This window comes from Hesperophylax consimilis, chromosome 17 (assembly GCF_061612785.1).
Source record: "Hesperophylax consimilis isolate HC1 chromosome 17, BYU_Hcon_1.0, whole genome shotgun sequence".
NCBI lineage: Eukaryota > Metazoa > Arthropoda > Insecta > Trichoptera > Limnephilidae > Hesperophylax > Hesperophylax consimilis.
Window position 1 is genome coordinate 20,073,037 of NC_142852.1, and position 22,164 is coordinate 20,095,200.

Consider the following 22,164-nt stretch of genomic DNA (forward strand, 5'->3'; position numbering starts at 1 on the left):
TATATATTTTTTGCCATTTGGGCTCTTGTTAGCCGCCCACCATGCGTTTTACGAACAAGCTTGTCAATTCCCGAACCACACGCCATTTTGAAAAAAATCAATGAAGCTGAAATATAACAAAATTTCAATCGTAAATACCAGGAAAAAATTGTATCAACGGAGTCCTGCTAATTACTACGAAATAAATGCTTAATTATCAACAGAGCGATTGGCATTTAAAATTTTAAACACAGATGTCAATAATGTATCCCTTTTTCATTTCTAAGTCGACAGACATCAGTCAGAAATCATCGTCGTTTGATTTTAAGACACATCGCCGTACACACGCCGGGACGGCGTCGTTTGAGGCCAATGGGTTAAGGAACTTCCGGATAAAAAACTTACTAGCATACTTAAAAACATCATCGTAGAAGTTTATGGAAATCCTTACCCAAAACATGAAGTCGAATCATAGAAGTCGCAGAAAACTTACAAGACCTACTCCCCCTCAACACAGAATCTCCTAGAGAGGAGGACTACGAATATAATCAAAATCTATTATGCATATATGAGTTGTGTAATTTCTATACCCGCTATATCAACTTTCATTGATTTGGAGAAAACCGCAAAAAACTGTCACATCTCTAGCGTACATAAGTAATTGCATTAAATTTTTTTATATAATGAATTGGAGTAATAAAATTTCGAAAAGCATTTATTTTTCTATATATGTCTAGCAATAATAAAGTAATTTCGATAAATAAAATGGATAAAGCGGATTTTGATACTCACTTCGTGATATAGAGGCTTTTGAAAGTCAACTGAGCCGACATGGCGGGTTTAGAAACACACGCGTAGATCATTTTGACACACGAGCGTGGCGTCAGAGCGGCGGCCATATTGTATTTTGGCAAAATAACTGCTTGTGATTGGTTGAATCCGATATAGCGGGTTTTGATAGTAACTTTCTGTATGATATAGCGGATTTGGTTTCTCACTCGCAGTTTTAACATGGTTTTTGGTCGTGATAAGGAGGGTTTTGAAACTCAATTTTAGGCTCCTCTTGTTGCTCGCAAAAATGTGAACAAGATGTCATACTCAGATCATTTTGTCAAAAAATCGGATATAGGGGGTATAGAAATTATAGGATTCATATATAAATGTACATATTCTTGTAAAAATTATATAGCTATTAACCTTTCCCTTACTGTGGTAAAAAAATCCACGCGTTCCGGTGCTATGTAGTCAATACACATCTCAAAACAAGCGATTTAATATCGGAAAAATATGAATATTCATAGCTAATCGCTTATGTTTATTATATTTTATATCAAAAGTGATAATAATTGTTATTTAATTGCTGAAAACATTAAAAGCCATCGGAAGATGCTAAAAAAATGTGCGAGGAGTCCACATCTATTGACAGTCCGCAACACACACAGCTATGCGGTCGTAGGTATGGATGGTCTAAATAAAAATACAACTGCGGACGTGTGGATTTCTCATGTTCCCGCATAGTGAACTAAAGCGGGACATCAATAGCGTGTCATTTCCTCGCACACTCTTTGCGTAGCAGTGTCACACGGTTGATTGTATTGGTGTATTTGTTCGTGATTTTTAACAAAACACTCTGATTTTTAATTGAATTTGAAAACTATGTAAAATATTATTTTTTTAATTCAGTGCATAAATATATAACGGAGGAATACCTAAAATCTGAACCCAGAATTTATTATATTTATAGAGTTATTAAAGTTATTAGAAGCAATGTGTAGTAAATACACACCACAGATAAGGAAAGGTTAGATAAAAAATAAAATAAATCACTTTTCATGACTTTATATCACTCTTCTGTAGGTGTGTTGAATTGTCATTTTGATGATAAACCCGGTCACCATTTGTTTGAACCATCTTGGTATTGCTATTGTAAAACCATTTAAACGTTCACAATGCCCTCCATTTTCTTCTACTATTTGTTAACAGACTGACTTACATAATATTCCATTTATTCGAATAATGAAGGTCATAAAATGCATCAATGTAATTATTCATAATTAAATATGAAAACAATATTAATAAATGTAGATCGAACACAGGACCTCTGTCTTGATTGGGACAACACTCTAATCATTGAGCTATTGACACCTGGTTATTTTCTGTAATTTTTGTCAATCGCATATTTAGCTTGGTGGTAAGAGTGTTGTCCCTGTAAGATAGATTTCATCGGTTAATTCCCAGTTGCGACCGTTACCTATTTATCTTCTTTACCCTTTTTTGTTTTCATGGCTAGCTTAGATGTTCTTAAATTTGTTAATTCTTTATTTATAGTTCATAATATCTTTTTATTCTAAGGGCCAGTTCTATGCTATTATAAGTTCTGTTGTTACTATATTCACTGCAGGTGAATTGTTTCACATAACTGAAATAATAACAGATTTGAACATGAAAATTAACATTCAAATTTTATGAAACAACTGTCCTAAAGCAGGGATCACAAGAGGACAATATAATACTGTCTTGTTTCGGCTTTGGACCCATATTCCTAGTTTGTACAGTAGTTTGATGGACAAGACAATGAATCGAGACTTTGTCCCAGAGATAGACGATAGACGGGCAAGCTATCTCATAAGGTCTCACCCTCACCACCACGTTAGGTTGTGTTGTCTGCGTGTTAACGCGCTTTCTCTGTGCTCAAATCTCATATTTCGGGTAAATAGAACACTACAATACATCTTCGTATAAAAGACCTAATTATTACCGCGTCGTCATCGATCCATTTTCGCAGCGTTCTGCGTTTAAACTACAGTTGAATTGTTATATTGAGCAGGGATAGGACAATATTGCATTGACCGCGTGTGATCCCGGCATAACAGTTAGTTGACAGTAAAATACTATGAAATCGCAGCTATTCACCAGTCGAAGCTTGGTGAAGTGATATTTCTGAGTGCTTCTTCGAATGGAGTACTATTTTTGGTATAGAATTGCTTGAACCAATTTCTATAGGCTTTTAAACACCGGTCAGTTTTGACTAGCAGGGGATTGCTGACAAATTGCTTACTTGTCCAAACCATAACGTCTCGGTGGAACTGCAAGGAAAAAAATAATTTTTACAAATTAAATCATTGACAATAGAGAAATGCGGTCACTATAAAACTGTGGTTAGTACAAGAGAGCCTCCGTGGTTGAAGGGTAATGTTCTCGACCAGCAAATTACATATTGATAGGTGGATCAAATCCCAGCACCGCAAAGAATGGGAGAGGGCACCTGGAATGAGACAATCCAAAGTACTCAAAGAACCAGACCCTAGACGAACTAAGAAACTACTCAATATGGACAGAAACTTTCTGAGGGAACTGGTAGGACTACTAACGGGACACTGCCATCTCAGGAGACACATGCAGATATTGGGAGTGGAAAACACCAATGCAGGAAATGTGAAGAGGGTGAAGAGAGTCAAATTCACCTATGGTGCCAATGTCAGATACCTGGGGAAACATGCAGTAGAACCAGAAGACATTTCCACATACCCAATAACCAGAGATGTGCAAAATGGGTACTCAAAACCATTTGAAATGCAAAATGGAAATGGGTCAAAACTTTTCCATTTGAAAATGCAAAATGGGTTTTAGAAAAGCATTTCAAATGCAAAATGCAAAATACCTATTTTCAAAATGCATTGAAAATGCAAAATGGTTTCTCAGGTCAAAAAATTAAAATAATTATGGAATTTTTAAACAATTTTGTCATTTAATAATGGAGATCAATGTAGAACAAACATATTTTGACCGGTCAGTGGTTGAGTGGGCATAGCGCTTGGGTCTCACCCGAGCGTCGCGTGTTCGATTCCTCGGCTGGCTAAGTCCTCCATCACAACACAAGCAACATTTTCGGCTTTCTGTGGTGGTAGTAGGAGATTTTCAAACATTGTTGGGTTATTCGTAACCTGGGAATGTTTGTCTTTCTTTTTAAAAAAAAAAAAAAAAAAAATATTATTTGATGGTAAATCCAAAAACACCACGACTACAGATTATGAAACCACAAAAAAATTGCGCGGGACTAATATTGCCAACGTAATAACATAGAAACTGCTATCTAACATTTAATATAACAGCGTCATTGCCCATATTAAGTATTTGAATCAGTATTTTTTGTAAAGGTATCACTCAATTGCCAGGGCTCCTACCAGGGAGCAACTTGACAAATGTAAATTATCTCTCATAGCGAGGTTGAGGACCGACTGATATTTGGGGCTTATGAAAAAAAGTTGAGTGAAAATAGTAGGAAGAATGTTGCAAAAAAGAATTTAAAATGGAAAATGCATTGAGAAAAGCATTTAAAATGCAAAATGCAAAATGGTTTTTAGAAAAGCATTTAAAATGCAAAATGGAAAATACCTATTTAGCATTTCCATTTGAAATGGATTTATTTGAAATAAAGCACATCTCTGCCTATAACAACCCTGGTGAACTTTATTAAAGGGACTGGGTTGTTGTTAAAGGATTGAGGTAAAATGGGAAATAGCACAATGGGTCTATAGCCTAAGTGCTCACGGGAACTACATGAAAACCATCTCCGCTTAAACTATTACTTAAACTAAACTATATTTGCGGCACGTTCCGGAGTAGAAGATACTCTTAGTATAGCTCTGATGTAAGACCACCATTCAGAATTGAAATGTTGCTTGAAATGGCTTTGGCCGTGTTTCGTGACCAGATCTGAATGGCTAGGTATTGCCCCACTTTTCTTCGCCACCAATCGATAACTTGTCCTCGCTCCTGAGCACTTCTGAGATCGCTAACATTCAAACAACAGTTCACGTTGAATAAATTAAGAACATTTACTCATTGTGAACAGTTGTTCAATCTTTTGCGATCTGCAGTTATGATATTTATAACTTTGACAAATTATTCATTCATTCATTTATTTAACGCCCAGAGGTCTTTTACATGTAGGTGGTACAATTTTAATGACAGTTTTGAAACACGATAAAGAAATATTAAAAATAAACGATCATAAATTACAAAATACAGCGAATTGAATGGCTTACAAAAATATAACTTCCATTTAGGAATAGTGTTTAAATAAATCTTTTACGTAATCCACAAAATTCGCAAAGTTAATATTAAATAATATATATAGACATCACCTAAGTATTGGTTTCCCATAGTGTGAAACCGTTGTATTGGGGAGTTCGCCATGTAATTGCGCTTATGTGTGTTGCAGTGGAATAGTGTATTTTGTCGTGTTGTTATTGTAGGTATTCATAAGTTTATGAGTTGCAGAAGTTCGCAACAGTCGAATTTAGAGTTTAGAATCTTGAATAAAAAAGTTAAGTCGTTTATTTTACGCCTGTCTTCCAATGTGTGTATTTTTAGAGTATTTAATAAGAAATGATATTGTAAGTCTTCTAGTGGGATATTTAATTTAAAATTTATAAAATGTAGAATTTTTTTTTGTTTGGGAGACCAAACTACTGAGTTGTATTCAATTATGCTTCTAACTAGAGATATGTTTAACAGTTTAATGGCTTGTATGGAGTTAAAGTTTTTAGTTGTTCTTAATACAAAGCCTAGTGTTTTCATGCCTTTGTTTACAATTTGTTAAATTAGCGACGATATCGACCTTTATCGATCGTCAATGCTAGACCTTGGACAAACCTCACCCCATGAACCAGGGCACCTCCACACAGTTGGCTGAAAATCGCCTTTCATAGACATAGAGACTTGAATTTTCAAGGGTATTTTTTTTGGCTAGAAATGGATTCTGCTGATCATTACTATGCTATAAAATTTCGTACGAAGCAATTGCGTGTACAAATGAAGGGGTTATCATTTTTTTAAGAAAAATTTGTATGGCACTGACATTAAAAATGAGGCTATCTCTGGAATCATAAGGTTGGCCATTATATCCTTTCACACAGATATACTACTATTTATTTGTATTTTTTTTGACATACTTCGTATTGTGGCGCAACTTGTGATTTTTTTTTTTTAAATCCTCAAATTTGAAAAAAAAACTTTTTAATGTTGATGATTCATTTTAATGCTTAAATGCTTTACATGTGAGTATGCTTTGTCTAGTTTACAATATTTTATATACACTGCAAGCCTAAAAGCATTTAAGCATTAAAATGGATCATCAACATTAAAAAGGGTTTTTTTCAACTTTGAGGATTTAAAAAAAAAAATGGATCATCAACATTAAAAAGAGTTTTTTTCAACTTTGAGGATTTAAAAAAAAAAATCGCAAGTTGCGCCACAATACGAAGTATGTCAAAAAAATTACAAATAAATAGTAGTATATCTGTGTGTAAGGATAGAACGGCCAACCTTATGATTCCAGAGATAGCCTCATTTTTAATGTCAGTGCCATACAAATTTTTCTTAAAAAAATGATAACTCCTTCATTTGTACACGCAATTGATTCGTACGAAATTTTATAGCATAGTAATGATCAGCAGAATCCATTTCTAGCCAAAAAAATACCCTCGAAAATTCAAGTCTCTATGTCTATGAAAGGCGATTTTCAGCCCACTGTGCGCCACTAAGTCACTGGTGATGCTTGCCACCTGACGTGACCTATGGCAGAGGTACTGGTTATCTAATAAATGGTTCTTGGAGTGGCGGTACCAATTCCCGCCTCCCAAATTGAAATGCATTTATCTAATTTCTTTCTTCCTCTGCAAGTTCCTCGCCTAACTGCCATTAGGATTGATATCATCACTCCATTACGAGCTATTTTAATATTGATCACTCACCATGACAGTCTCTGCCCACATGATGATATTCCCTACTGGCTTCATGTACCACGGGGCGTACAGCCTGTGAGTCACCCTCTGCATTAGTGGGGCGAGCGGTGTGACTGTCTGTAAGATCATCACTTGCCCGAGGCGGTGACGGATGCTCATCTGAACGTAGCTGGGGCCAATCTGAAATTAAATAAACGGAACTTTGTAGACTTCTTCAAAAAGCACCAATACAAAAAAATTACATATAGATTGTGTCCAGAAACTTTTAGTACCAGCAAAAAACTGGTTAGTCTACTTATAGTAAATCGGGTCCGAAGTTAGAATTTTTTAGGTTAAATTTGTACAAAATTGTTCAGTATTGAGCTAACATCACTTGTTCAATGTATTTTAAAATGCGTCAAAGCTTTGACCCGTTTAAAAAGGTTTTTTTTTAACTCTTTGGTTATCGATTATTAAAAAAAAAAAAGTGTTTTTGTTTTTGAATTTTTATATGTATGTTCATCAGTTTTGGACTTTTACTACGATTTTCCAGACACCGTGTATCCAGGGTATATCAGCACGTACTCAATAGGCTTAATCAAACCTTTCTTAAGCTTATTATTGTTAAAAACTGTAGATTTCATTTTGCCGTACCGACTGGGTGACATTTTTTTTTCAATAATTATAAACAAATAACGTTTGATAGATTGATATTTATTTTAACAAACAGATTTCAATCTTTGAGCTCAGGAGTCAGTTGGAAATGCTGTTCTTGTTCTACCAGTATTTAAATGTAAGATGCTCTACTAGCGACATTGATCGCTTTGGTGCTAGTGCACAGTCAGGAAATGTGTCAAAAATGCCCAAATTTTGTACATAGTTTATTTACTTATTTATTCAAACGCTATATAATGGCTTTTACAATACAGTGATAATCGAATTACAAGCGTACAGTGATAAACAGGATAATAATAGCAATAAATTATAGAACAATTAATGTTTAAACAAAAACACTATTGCAAGTGATGCACATTATTAATATAAGTGGAGTAAGACAATGCATAATTCAAATGAAATATATACCAGTGTAACAATAGATGAACTACTTTATACTAGGGACCTGTCTTATGTCGAAGTATGAGGTGTCTATGATAATAGTCAGTAGTGAGTTTATTGTTAACCACTAAACTAATTGTACTTGGAATAGCTGAGTAGGCATCGCAACTTGGCATTAACAATTCAGGGCTGTCAACGATTCAATGATACTGATTATTGTGTTTGAGGTATGTTATTATAGCCTTCTTATAAATACCTATATTCGTTAAAATTGACATTATTGGTCAGCTGTGGAATTATTTTAAGTTGGCCTCTCAGAAGCTGGGCGTACTGTACAGGGCCCGCAGATACTTTAATAGTACACAACTGCTGACCCTGTACAAATCGCAAGTGCGCCCTACTGTCGAATTTGGCAGCCATCTCTGGTCCGGAGCCCCTAAATACCTGAAAAAAACCCTTGACTCTGTGCAAAAACGGGCGGTCCGTTTGATAGATTCCTCAATCTTAACAAACAAACTGTAATCTTTAGAGCCTGGGCGTCAGGTAGGTATGCTGTCCTTGTTCTATCGGTATTACAATGGAAGATGCTCTGAGGAACTAGCGTCATTGATCCCTTCGGCACCGGTGCGTAGTCGGGATACACGCCAAACGCGCGCCCAACATTTGTACACGGTTGACATTTGTCACATGAGAACGGGTCGCTTCTACGATTCGTTCTTAAGTTCAACAGCTCGGCTGTGGAACGAACTGCCGGCCTGTGTGTTTCCTCCCTCCTACAACATGGGACTCTTCAAGACCCATGTTCACTCCTTCCTCTCCACAAAAAGACCCTCCACACAGCATCCCCAAAGATGACATAGGCCCTGAGGGAAATAATTTTTTTCAGGGCCTCCTGTGTGGAGTTAATATAAAAAATATAAAAAAAACACTGCGCCACTCCGTTCGTACATATCTCGTATTTCATTATTATGAAAACTACAATAGATCTTGAGAATTGTTGTATTTTCCCATTGTCCTGCCATGCGCAATCGAGACTCTTCACGGAGCAGAGACAGGACACTGTTGTATTGTTTTCTGTATTGTCCTCGTTTGATCCTGGCATCTCTAAATAATATAAAACCAAGTTGCTATCCGCGTCTGTCTGCTTGTGTGCTTAGTTCTTCTAAACTACGAAACGAAGTTTTCCATATCATGTAGAAAATTTCTTCTGAAAGGTTTTTATATATAAAACTTCCGATTTTATGTCCGGGTTAAATCTTCCCCATAGGAAAAACTAAACCCTTCCACACACTTTTCCACAAATGATCATCTAGTCAATCCACATTATGAAAGTGCATTATATAAGCAAAATAAATACAAAACAATACAAGAACAACACGTCAACTCACCAGAGATCAAATGGGAAAATAATTCACCGACTCCAGATATTTTCATATCAGAGGGTTCGGCTCGGTAGAACTTCTAACAGGGTCTATAAATCCTACTGATCCCTCAACATAAATACTTAAGAAATCTTTCGTTATCCTACATGTATTCAAAATGACCGACTTTTGCATCTTTACGTATAAATTTTTTGACAGATCTAATACGTCTAAATTTTGAATGAGAGAGCTAGGTATAATGCCAGTAGCCGAAATAACGAATGGTAATCTTTTTATAGTCTGAGAATGCCAAATCCTTTTTATTTAATTTCCTAGATCTGTGTATTTTCTTATTTTTTCACTAACAGATTTTTGAGTGATCAATGATATAAGTTTTTTTTTTTTAATTTTGTCATGTAAAACTACATCGGGTCTATTATGACTAATCGTTCGGTCTGTTAGTATAGTTTTATCATAATATATTTTATAAAATTCGTTTTCTAAAAATGAATTTGGTTCGTATTCATAATATGGTATTATATTACGGCAGTCAATCAAGTTATGTTTAATTACCAAACTTTGGTGAATTATTTTTAAAACTTGATTGTGCCTAAATGTATACTCGGACGGTGCTAATATAGAACATCCCAATATAATATGTTCTATAGTTTCCGGAAAAGCCAAACATTTTCTTTATAAATCATCAATTTCATATTGCATTTTATATTTATAGAAATTAGAGGAAACACGAGCAACGTCAGGTAGTAAAGGATAAGTATGACAATTGGTGACATTATTTGCTTTACCTGAGTCGCTGTAACGTCAACATCCACCATGGACAGTTTGTCTAGAAACCTTATGTCATGTTTCAGTTCGACAGACGCGATGTGCGGCATCTCGGAGGCAGCCCATTGGCCAGCCCAGACGTGTCTACCTGAAAAGATACATTACATAAATCAGTCATAATACATCTGCCCTGAAGATGGACACTGTAACGCTGTCTGAAACGTTAGCTAAAGGAGGAGTAAGTGCAATACGGCTTACAAAATCAATCATTATAATCTTTTCGGATTCACTGCCCAAATTCAAACGTGGCATCATGTCAATAATTTAAACTTTTCAATGCACATACATACAGACACACACACACAAACACTCACACATACATTACACACGTCACACACACACCTATCACCTGGTAATTAAGGAATAAACATACCATTTAGCAGACATTACAAGGAAACATATCATAGGTACACAACATGAAGTATCTTATTCCTGTATATTTCATCTCTGTAAATCATGTACTGTTTGTTTCTATAATATAAAATAAATAAATAAATGAATCCTATAATTTCTATACCCGCTATATCCGATTTTTTGACAAAATGATCTGAGTATGACATCTTCAAAACATTTTTGCGAGCAACAAGAGGAGCCTAAAATTGAGTTTCAAAACCCTCCTTATCACGACCAAAAACCATGTTAAAACTGCAAATCCGCTATATCATACAGAAAGTTACTATCAAAACGCGCTATCAAAACGCGTATTACTATCAAAACGCGCTCGGATTCAACCAATCACAAGCGGTTATTTTGCCAAAATACAATATGGCCGCCGCTCTGACGCCACGCTCTTGTGTCAAAATGATCTACGCGTGTGTTTCTAAACCCGCCATGTCGGCTCAGTTGACTTTCAAAAGCCTCTATATCACGAAGTGAGTATCAAAATCCGCTTTATCCATTTTATTTATCGAAATTACTTAATTATTGCTAGACATACATATATAGAAAAATAAATGCTTTTCGAAATTTTATTACTCTAATTCATTATACATGGTGTCCGAAAACTCGTAGTACAAGCGGGAAACTGGTGAATCTACATCACATTTGGAGTCGATTTTGTAGTATAATTTTTTTTGATTTGAGCTTTCGTTTTCGAGTAAATCGAGTCAGAAGTTGATTTTTTTTTTGATCAAATTCTTATAAATTATTACTGAAGATCAAAGTACCCAACTAATTAAAACTATTTAAAAATTTAAAAGTAAAACAAATAGTGACGAAAAAATTTGAACCCTGAAATAGCCGAAAAAAATTTTTTTTTGTTTTTTTTTTTTTTTATAAAAATGCTCAAATCAAAAAACTTTATGTTTATTTGGGTTCCCCGTGTGGTATACATTCTCCAGTTTCCGGCTTGTACTACGAGTTTCCGGACACCATGTATAAAAAATTGTAATGCAATTACTTATGTACGCTAGAGATGTGACAGTTTTTTGCGGTTTTCTCCAAATCAATGAAAGTTAATATAGCGGGTATAGAAATTACACAACTCAAATACCAATGACTGTAGATTTTCCATGCTGTTAGAAATCAGCACCACGTCATCAACATACAACAGGCAACATGCTTTAAGATTACTCAATTTCACACCCAATCCTACCTCTTTCAATTCTTGCATACATGCGTAGATTGAATAACCACGATAACATTACGCAGCCTTGTTTAACTTACCAAAGACATTATACGAATCCGAAGTCGGAAGAGATTTTCCTGCAATCAGATGGTCTCCGTGAAGAGCATTCAGATGGGCAACATCTGCCCCGTTCTCCGGAATATCCTGGAATAAATTAATAATATCACATCACATATTCATTTGTAAGCAGGTCCCAAGAAAACTTAAGAAATTCAGAATCATTGGTTTTCAAAAAACGTAAATTGCAAATTGAATGTTCACTTAAAGTTGAATTCACATTAATCAAACAAAAAATATTGTGTCACTTATCAAAAGGATGGCAATTAAATAAATATGTGTCCAAATGAAACTAAAAAAATATACTTTTTTTATTTTTTGTGATAACTTTTTGAGTAAAACCTCAAATTATAATATTTAATTATTGAAGACAATATTAGCGATTCCTAAACAAAAATTCGAAACATAAAAATTAGAAAAAAGATACGGTCACATCTAGGACTCTAACCAAGGACCCTTGCCTTGTTGGGGAACCTCTCTACCAACTGAGCTAATAGGACTCTATCTCGTTTGGTCATATTTAACTGAATCATACTACGAATAAGAAATACCAACAGAATGTAAGAACTACAAACTGCATCATACTTCGAATAAAACTACCTGCAGAAAAACTGAATAGATGTAGCACATTAAAATAAAAATAAGATATATTTATCTAAGACACTATATGCTTGGTGTAACTATAAGTGACCAGCTCAGGTACGGGGGCTCCATCGAAGCCAGAGTAAAGTTGGCCTCTCAGAAGCTGGGCGTACTGTACAGGGCCCGCAGATACTTTAATAGTACACAACTGCTGACCCTGTACAAATCGCAAGTGCGCTCTACTGTCGAATTTGGCAGCCATCTCTGGTCTGGAGCCCCTAAATACCTGAAAAAAACCCTTGACTCTGTGCACAAACGGGCGGTCCGTTTGATAGATTCCCCAATCTTAACAAACGGACTGCAATCTTTAGAGCACAGGCGTCAGGTAGGTATGCTGTCCTTGTTCTATCGGTATTACAATGGAAGATGCTCTGAGGAACTAGCGTCATTGATCCCTTCGGCACCGGTGCGTAGTCGGGATACACGCCAAGCGCGCGCCCAACATATGTACACGGTTGAAATTTGTCACATGAGAACGGGTCGCTTCTACGATTCGTTCTTAGGTTCAACAGCTCGGCTGTGGAACGAACTGCCGGCCTCTGTGTTTCCTCCCTCCTACAACATGGGACTCTTCAAGACCCATGTTCACTCCTTCCTCTCCACAAAAAGACCCTCCACACAGCATCCCCAAAGATGAAATAGGCCCTGAGGGAAATTATATTCTTCAGGGCCTCCTGTGTGGAGTTAATATAAAAAAAATAAAAAAAATAAACTGTCTAGATTGCATTTAGTTCGGGTAAATTCTTGCTATCATACAAAAAGATAGCAGCCAATAAAAATGCTGGTGAAATGATTCGATAACCAGTCTGTGTATATGCATTAATATGGTAAGTTAATATTGTGAAAATTATTGAAATTATCATTCTCAGTTCCATTACTTTTCTTGAAAACTTCTGTCGTTCGTCACTGGGCATAATGAATGTTTTGTTTGTTCAGCTTACTTTTTAGAAAACCTCAAGATCTACACGACGAAGTATGAATAACTCACAAAACCCTTTGCGTTGTGGAGGCATAACTGATTCATTGGTCGCAGCGTGGATTTCGGAACTCTTATATGACCCCGTCCCCGCTCGATGACGTAAGCGCACTAACAAGCAACGTATGGTTTTTAGGATATAAATTATCCTTGGCGCCACAACCCTTGGGCCACCAAATTTATGAAAATATTTGGCGGGATATTTGCATGGGAGCCTTTTTAAAAACGTTTTCACATAATTCCCCCCTGCCGAATCAAGGTTTTTTTTGCACTGTACCTGCAGGTGACAAGGTATCAGAAAGTCATTCCTGGCCATGTAGCGCCACTCTCCGCTGGCTATCTCCGGGACTGAAGGCAGTTCCCACTCGGGCTCCAGCTGCTCGCAGTGGAACCACACGAACACCATGCCGTCCAGCTCCCGACTCTCCCAGGCACGCACGGCCGCGTTCTTGGGCACTAAGACAAGAAACAAACGATCAATCGCCGAACATTAGTGCAATTTTGCATGAATTGCATTGAAGCCAACTCTAGGTTGAGAGGAAATTGCCTGGCAGCCATCTTATATTATGATACCATTGTTGTTCACCTACTTTCTCAATAATCACACCTTATTATCTGTTGATGAAATAAGAGACCTTGGTATAACCTTTGACACTAAATTAACATTCATTCAACATATTAATAATATAACCAGTAAAGCAATGCAAATGTTAGGATTTGTCTTACGGATTTCAAAGGATTTTAAAAATTTAAAAACTGTCAAATTACTTTACACTTCACTTGTTAGAAGCCAACTAGAATTTAACACCACCATTTGGAGTTCTTACTACAGTGTATATGAGAATTCCCTTGAGCGAGTCCAACATAAATTTTTACGTTATATTAATTTTAAATTGGGAATACTCATCGAAAACATTAATTACCCCTCTCTGTTACATTTATTGGGACTCGATACATTAAAAGAAAGAAGAATTTGTTTTGACCTATTTTATTTATTTAAAATCGTTACCAACCTGTTGAACTCCCCTGAACTTCTTTCGCTAATATGTTTCCGTGTACCTAGTCGATCAGTTCGTTTCAAATTACCCTATCATTGCAACAATACAGGATCTAACGCTGAACTCAATTCCATAATGAATCGCCTACATGTACTTGGTAATAAATATGTTTTGGATGAATCTATAAACATTGCTAATTTATCCTCATACAAACACCACTTAATTAAAACTGTATGTCAGCGCTTCTCTGATTGAATATAACCAAATACAGTTTTAAAGTATTAGTTTATCCGGGATTTATTGTAAATTAATTGTTTATATATACACATTGTTGCTTTGTATTTATAATAACCATTTCTATTGTTCTCTTTTATGTATTTTGTATTTATATTTTTTTATCTATAGATATTCTGTATTTATAATAAGTAAAACAATTGTTATTCTTTTGTAAAAGCCGCTATAATCGGCGTTAATAAATAAATGATTTTGAACTGATTTGTATGCAAAGTTGTGCATAATGAACTATTTATTTATTTTTATTAGATAATACATTACAAAATGATAACAAATTTATAACGTATTATTCCCAGTGAGTTTACAAAACTCATTTCGGGAAAGACAAGATTAAAGATTAAAGATTAGATTACTTAGATTAAAGACAAGACAACTTAAATACATTAAAATAAATAAACGCAGAAGTTATTTTAGAGTTCCAAAGAATGGGTCAGTCATTAATAAAACTGCTGAGGAAATAGCTTTTACGAGCTTTTGCCAATGTTTTTTTGTCCGTTGTCGAAAGTTTTAGATTACTAGGTAATGCGTTATATTGCTTATGTTCAATGTATTATAATACTGTGATAAGTGTATTTGTTTTGTGCTGGTGTATGTTGAAATTAAAGACTGGTTTAGTGTTGGTGTGTGAGGAGTGTTGAATTATTTTCAGAATGGCAGTTGTGATCTTATTCTTTGGCAGAATCGTAAAAGGAAGTGATTATTATTATTTAATTTTCTATATTTACATAGTTAGAAACAGTTTATGATTTTTTGGGGTATTTGATGAGACAAAGAAATGCATATGTTATTACATTAAAAAAAATTAATTATGTTTTGGCATTTTTTACACAACTTTCCCCTCACCACTTCAAATTGCTCTTTCCAGGGCAGATGATCAATAATCAGCAAAGTCTCAAACCAATAACATTTGTACCAAAATACAAGTTTCTAAAAAATGTTCAAAGATGGCGCTAATCGAATTATTAAGGTTTTTTTTTAAATATTAGGATGAATTATTATATATTTGCGCCAGTACATACGGAATATGAATAAATAGTTTTATTTCGTTTAAAAACTCGATTATTTCATTGTTAGTCATTTTCTTTCCTCAAATAATTGAGTTTTTATGCAGACAAAACTATTAATGAATTATTTTTTAATGAAAAACTAATGTTTATAAGGCAAGGTTTTATGCATAGCGTACAAGATAACAAATAATTAAAAGCAATAATTAGTCGTCTGAAATATATGTTATCCTTTATGCTATGCATAAAACCTTGTCTTATAAACATGAGTTTATCATTAAAAAATAATAATATTTGACAAGTCAAAAATATTTCACCAATAAATGAAGATATTATATGTCTAGACGCCATCTAGTGAGATATTTAACACTAACAAAGTCTTTCCTACAAAAATAAAGTTGGTTATTTACAGGTGGAAAAAATATAATAAGCAGTCATTGGTGATTGAAGTACTAGTACATATTGAATTACTTGGCGGGTTGGAAATAAGCCGACATAGCTCAGTGGTTTCAGAGTCAGTAGTTTCAGAGTAAGAAATTCTAAAAATATAGTACTTTAGGATTCATATTTCTTATACTGATTTATAAATGTGGAAATTCTAACTATACAATTGTAAATGTTCGCCAAAATGCACTGGAAAGAATCTCAGACTTGTGATGTCCCGAAAGAAACCATTCATCTGTTCTGAATGCAATTACTAATGTTATCCAAATTGACCCTGGTAATAAATTACATCTTTGCGATTCTTTCAAGGATAATGAAACCATCCTGTCACTTCGAATGCAATCACCAATGTTCTCAAAATTTGTTTTGACAGCATCGCCATTCCATTGTAAGAATATTATGTACTAAATACACAATTTGGCTGTACTGTAACGGGTATCCTTCCCAGTTGGACAGACAAAGGTTAATTTTGTTTTGTATTATTTGTAATTTATAACTATACAGGGTGTATCGGCATGTACCCGACAAACTTTAACCAGCAATTCCTTAGCACATTTGGAGTAAAAAATGTTATGGGCACTTTGCTGTCCGGTAACATTTTTTTTAATAAAAAAATTACCATTCATATTTTCACCACATGTCACCACTGTTTTATCCTTTGTCACAGTTTGAAAACCCATCTGGCAATATTTTATTCAAGTTTCGTTGAATAATATAAGTACGTGCCTACATTGGCGCGCTTTTACAATCACAACGAAATGGCATGGCACCATTCGTCTCATTTTTAACTTTTATTATTTAGTGTGTATGAAAGAGCGAAGACGCTTTTTGACACACTTGCTAATAACAGCTGTTGAACACGAGAAACAATGCCAGTGGCGTAGCTAGGTAACCGAGGGCCTTGGGGCAAATTAAAAAATGGGGCCCCACTGCTATGTAAACTGATTAGGTTTTATCAAATAAAAATATGAAATATACAAACACTTTAAAAATGCTAAGCTACTTAAGCTCTTTTTTGTGCACTGCAGACTGCAGGGCAGGTAATAAAAATATTAAACAGTAACAACATAAATTACAATTAATTCTTGGTGTAGGTTTGGCTAATAAAACGAAATAGAGAAGATTCGAGGGTTTATTATATAAAGGTCGGGCCTACCAACTGACTAAATAACAATTATATTTACAATTTTTTCCTAGCTTTAGTTTTCGCAAAAGTATCAATGACTTCGTTTAAATCCAGGCTTGATGCGGTTTTGTTTTCAATTGCTATTAGCGATAAATGTCGGAGTCGAGTTTGGCCCATCTTATTTCTTAAATAATTTTTTACTATTTTTAATTTGCTAAATGACCTTTCAGCTGCTGCAGAATAGGGCAGGAATTGTAAAGAATAATAACATTGCTGTAAATACTTCCGTTAGGTTGCATTCTAGCACTCCATATTTGCTCATTATTTCCTTACATAATTGGTGAACAGTCCATGCTTGAGTTAGTTGAGGTAAAACTAGATGGTAAATATTAATAAATTGAAGTGAAAAACTAGGGCCTATTACATCTGAATATGAATTAGTCACACTTTTGTAATAAAGTTGCTTCATCAACATGTAATAAAAATGTTGGTGTTAGAAAATCGAATATATGACAGACTGCACTCATACCAATAAAACGTGTATCTAATTGAGATATTACTGTCTGTAGTACATTATTGAAAATCTCAATTTTAAATATTTTTTCTCGGCTTGGAAATCGGTGATCAGCAGCTAATTCATCAAAATGTTCTTTTAACTTTTCTTTGCCTTTTTTCTTGAAAATGGGTATCAATACCATATTTTTTGCAGTTTCACTGGCTTTGCACTTGAATAATTCGAAATCATTTCTATAAATTTGCAACTTTGCTTTGGTCTCTGCTAAAACTTTACTCGCCTCGCCCAAATTGATGTCGCATTTTTGTAAAGTTTTGGATGCATAATTGATGTCGTTCAATAAATACACTGTGCGTGAATTCGCAAAGCAACACGAACTCGAAATTTAGCATTTTTGTTTTAATACTCCCTGCTTCACTACGCTCATCTTTATTAGGACTCTTTAGAACCATTTCTGATAATGCTTTGATAATATCAAAATAACGAAGTTTTATTGCAGATATCGTATTGACCCTAGTGGACCATCTAGTCTAATTTAGTTTTTTTAGAGTGGTGTCCGATTCGCTGGTGAATTTTGACAGTAGATCCCAACGTTTGATGTTGTTTCCTGAATTTAGCTGAATTTAGGGGAATTCCCTAGGCATAACTTTTGAATTGTCATGATCTCAACTGATTTGTCATGATTAAAGTGGGGTTGCAAGTTGCAACCTGTCATATTTATTTTGAAAATGGGAGAAATTTCCAAAAGTTCAGTTCGATCGAGATTTCTGATAAGGATTCGAGGGCCCCCTGAGCTTGAGGGCCCCGGGGCACTGCCCCGCGTGGCCCCTAGGTAGCTACGCCGCTGAACAATGCCAATGACAGTGACGGAGTGTGGATTTTTTTATATTTTTTAGTTTTTAATTGAAAAAAAATGTGCTTAGGAAAAGCTGGTTAAAGTTTGTCGGATACGTGCCGATACACCCTGTTTATATTTAAAAAAATAAAGTATTTTATTATAATACGCTTTTTTCAAGTTATGCTTTAGATTATTTGTTTGCGCCCGTACATATAATAATATGAATATGATAAAATAGTTTGTCCGTTTAAAAAACTCAATTCTTTCGAGAAAGACATAAGAATACAATATTGTAACGATGATTCAATTCAATAGAAGGATTAAGATATGTCAATTAACATTCTGCCCTCATATCGGAACGCAGCCAGAGATACACCGGGACCGAAGACAGTGATGGTCTTAGGTTAAGCCAGCTCCATGGGTATATTGCTCGTATAGAAGACATAGACCTTAGTGTTTACCTGAGTCCACACCAGGGATGGCCACACACCTGCCCGAGGGCCCACTGAACCTCCAGCGATGGAAGGGGCACTCGAGGCAGTCTCCGCGCACGGACCCGCCTGCCGCCATGTTCGCTCCCAGGTGCGGGCAATGTGCGTCAAGCACATGCACCGACCCGCCCTCGCCTCGGAACACAGCCAGAGATTCACCTGAAAGCACCAAACAATAAATAGAATATTATGAAGCTACAACTATTTGTTTATTATAGGACATAAGAATAGTAAAATATACACAGATTTTTAAACTTCTTCAATACTTTATAATAATATTATTTCCACCTTTCAAAAATAATACAGGGCTTTTCAATAAGAGGTGTTATTTTGAATAGCCCGTTATTTCGGTAGATGTCATTTCTAAAGCTGTCATTTTTTGACATTTGACAAGTAAAAACTACGCCATTAATAAAAATGGAACAATACACGCTTCAACAACGCATTGAAATTATTAAAATTCACTTGAGTGAATCAAATGCAAATCATCTTGAGTGATGAGGCCCATTTCCACCTCGGTGGCTTCGTCAACAAGCAAAATTGTCGCATCTGGTGCTCGAAAAACCCAAGAATTATTGTTGAAAAGCCTTTTTATCCTCAACGTGTGACTGTTTGGTACGGTTTATGGTCCGGCGGAGTCATTGGTCCTTAATTTTTTGAAAATGAGGCTAGAGCAACAGTTACGATGAATGGATTGCGCTATCGAGAGATGATTAATGATTTTTTATGGCCGGAATTGGATGGTATTGATCTGGACAACGTTCACTTTCAACAAAGAGGCGCTACGTGTCACACAAGCCACGAAACTATTGATCTTTTACGATTAAATATCAAAATAACACCTCTTATTGGAAAATCCTGTATTTGATTAGTCTCACCAAAGGCGTGTATTTCCTTAACGTCTCCTTCATTCAGCTCTGAGGACTCGACCACCCCGTACCAGCCATTAGGGAAAGCGGGCGGCAGCTTTTGACCGATCTTCCTCAGAGTCCTGGTCAGATTCACCATGTCCTTTCTCTTGACAGCCACCCCGGGAAGGTCCAGATCCTGGAAAAAGTTTCACAAACAAGCTTTGAAGGTTCCGTTGTAAACGTTCGAAAATAAGAAGAATATTAATCTTTCCAGAGCACGGTTGCGCTTGTTAGGCGTGTCAATAGCCAAACCGATATTGACAACGAAATAAATAACAAATCGCATTAAGATGGCAATAGCGGCGGGTATTGTCTATTTATCGATATTCCTGAACGCCAAACGGCTATAATACGAATAAATTGACGAATTGTTGAATTGAAATACACTCATTATACATTTTGACACTAAATCAGGCCTTAAAGTTCAAACGGCTTTAAAATTCAAAATCTCCTACTTACGAACCCTATTTCCGTTGTGGTTTTATTGTATAGTGTAAAAAATTAAGTTCCTTAGACAATGATCGGAAGAAAATTGCAGATTTGAGCCTAAATATCCCAAAATAAAATTAAATATCATTTTTGGCGATGTTTTTTCTCGAACAAATAAAAACAAACGGTTGATGTTGAGCGGGAATTTACACCTTATCGCCACCTAAATGATACAGCGACTTAACATTCTCATACCGCAGATTTGCTCGACGCTCACATTTTTATTATTTCTGATGAACGTATTACTAAAATCTCAAATATTTCTAGAGGGATCTCAACGGATGTAAGTGGTTTATATTTAACATTAATAAAAACAGGACCTCACCATAAAAATATTTTATGTAAAATGATTTTTAAATTTTATAAAACGATTTTTAACTATAAATTAGCGGTAAACACCAGATTTTATTTTTCTAGACGGTGAATTAGTATCTTCCCGAGGGATCCTTCTAGAAAGATTTGAGATTTTAGTAATAGATTCATCAGAAATAATTAAAATAAACCCCATGGAAAGATAATTCTAATGGCCAGCCAGGGAAAATCGACCGTAACTGCGTGCATTACGCCGGGCCGCATTACATTACATTACACTTATGTCGTTAAGATTCCCACTTTATTCTAGATATTTGATAGGGCAAATTCAACCGCAGGTTTCTCCAATACACTATGGCCGCGCGTCGCATATTTTTGTGCACGGCTGCTTCACTTACGTCGTTAATATTCTGGCTATATTTTAGAGGTATATCTCATCTTAAGGCGAAGCTTAATGCTAAATTACTATTTTGATTAATTTTTATAACGAATTGGTGTACATTATGAATACCAAAATTATGCTTTAGATAAATTAGAGGTTTTCCTATCGTTTCGCTTGAGTAGAATACAAATAATAAAATAAATTACTCAATAAAAAATATAAATGTAAACTACAAAAAAAATATATTTTTCAATAGAAATGTATGAACGCGTAAAGGAAACAACTTTTTAAAAATACAGTATTATAGCTAAGATTATCTGTGACAGTTTCACTTGATTAACTTTTTTGCTTTCTTATAAAATTATTTACAAAATAAATAAAAACCAGTTTTGTGCTTGAAATCGAACGTTTCTAGACTCCATTTGTCAAGCGATTTTAATGCCTATTACCTACAATATAAGGTATACCAAGAATATATACATTTTTGGCTTGTAGCTTCCTCTTAATGCTAAATGACTATTTTCGATTAATCTTTTCTACGAATCGGTTTATAATACGAAAACCAACAAATACTATTTGGTTGAGTAAAAGAAAAATAGAATATATAGTAGAATTAAAGGACAAATGTTAATTAATAATAAAAAAACATTTGCTTCAAATACGAAAAATGCGTTTTATCATTAGAAATGTAAGAAAGCATTAGATAAAGAGTTTTAAAAAAAATACAATATTGTTGCTAAGATAATCTGTGACAGTTTCTATTGATTAACTTTTTTCTTTTTTATACAATTAATCAAGAAATAAATATCAACCTCTTTTACGTTTGAAATCAACCGTTTCTGGGCTCCGTTTGCCAAGCGATTTTTATACTTATTACCTATATTCGTGGTAAAAAATAATTATAAGCAATAACTAGTCGCCTGAAATATCAATACAAATTGAAAATATCTCCCGAGTAAAAATAATTGCCGCCAACGGGAATTGAACCCGCACCTTCTGATTTCCGATCAGGTCCTCTGAAACCACTGAGCTATGTCGGCTTATTTCCAACCCGCCAAATGATTCAATATGTACTAGTACTTCAATCAA

At 35.0% G+C, this 22,164-nt stretch overlaps 1 protein-coding gene across 1 annotated transcript in view; it reads right to left on the bottom strand.

Annotated features, from left to right (window-relative positions):
* Positions 1-6,719: 6,719 nt before the first annotated feature.
* The window catches only part of LOC149416173 (cholesterol 7-desaturase nvd 1-like), a 46,248-nt gene continuing 30,803 nt past the window's right edge, over positions 6,720-22,164 (bottom strand). Inside the window, exons 4-9 of the mRNA XM_089641897.1 lie at positions 19,860-20,028; positions 18,952-19,140; positions 13,550-13,728; positions 11,636-11,741; positions 9,931-10,058; positions 6,720-6,908 (exon numbers count right to left, since the gene is read on the bottom strand). Of these exons, the coding sequence (XP_089498023.1) occupies positions 6,720-6,908; positions 9,931-10,058; positions 11,636-11,741; positions 13,550-13,728; positions 18,952-19,140; positions 19,860-20,028 (960 nt within the window). The remainder of the gene's footprint in view (positions 6,909-9,930; positions 10,059-11,635; positions 11,742-13,549; positions 13,729-18,951; positions 19,141-19,859; positions 20,029-22,164) is intronic.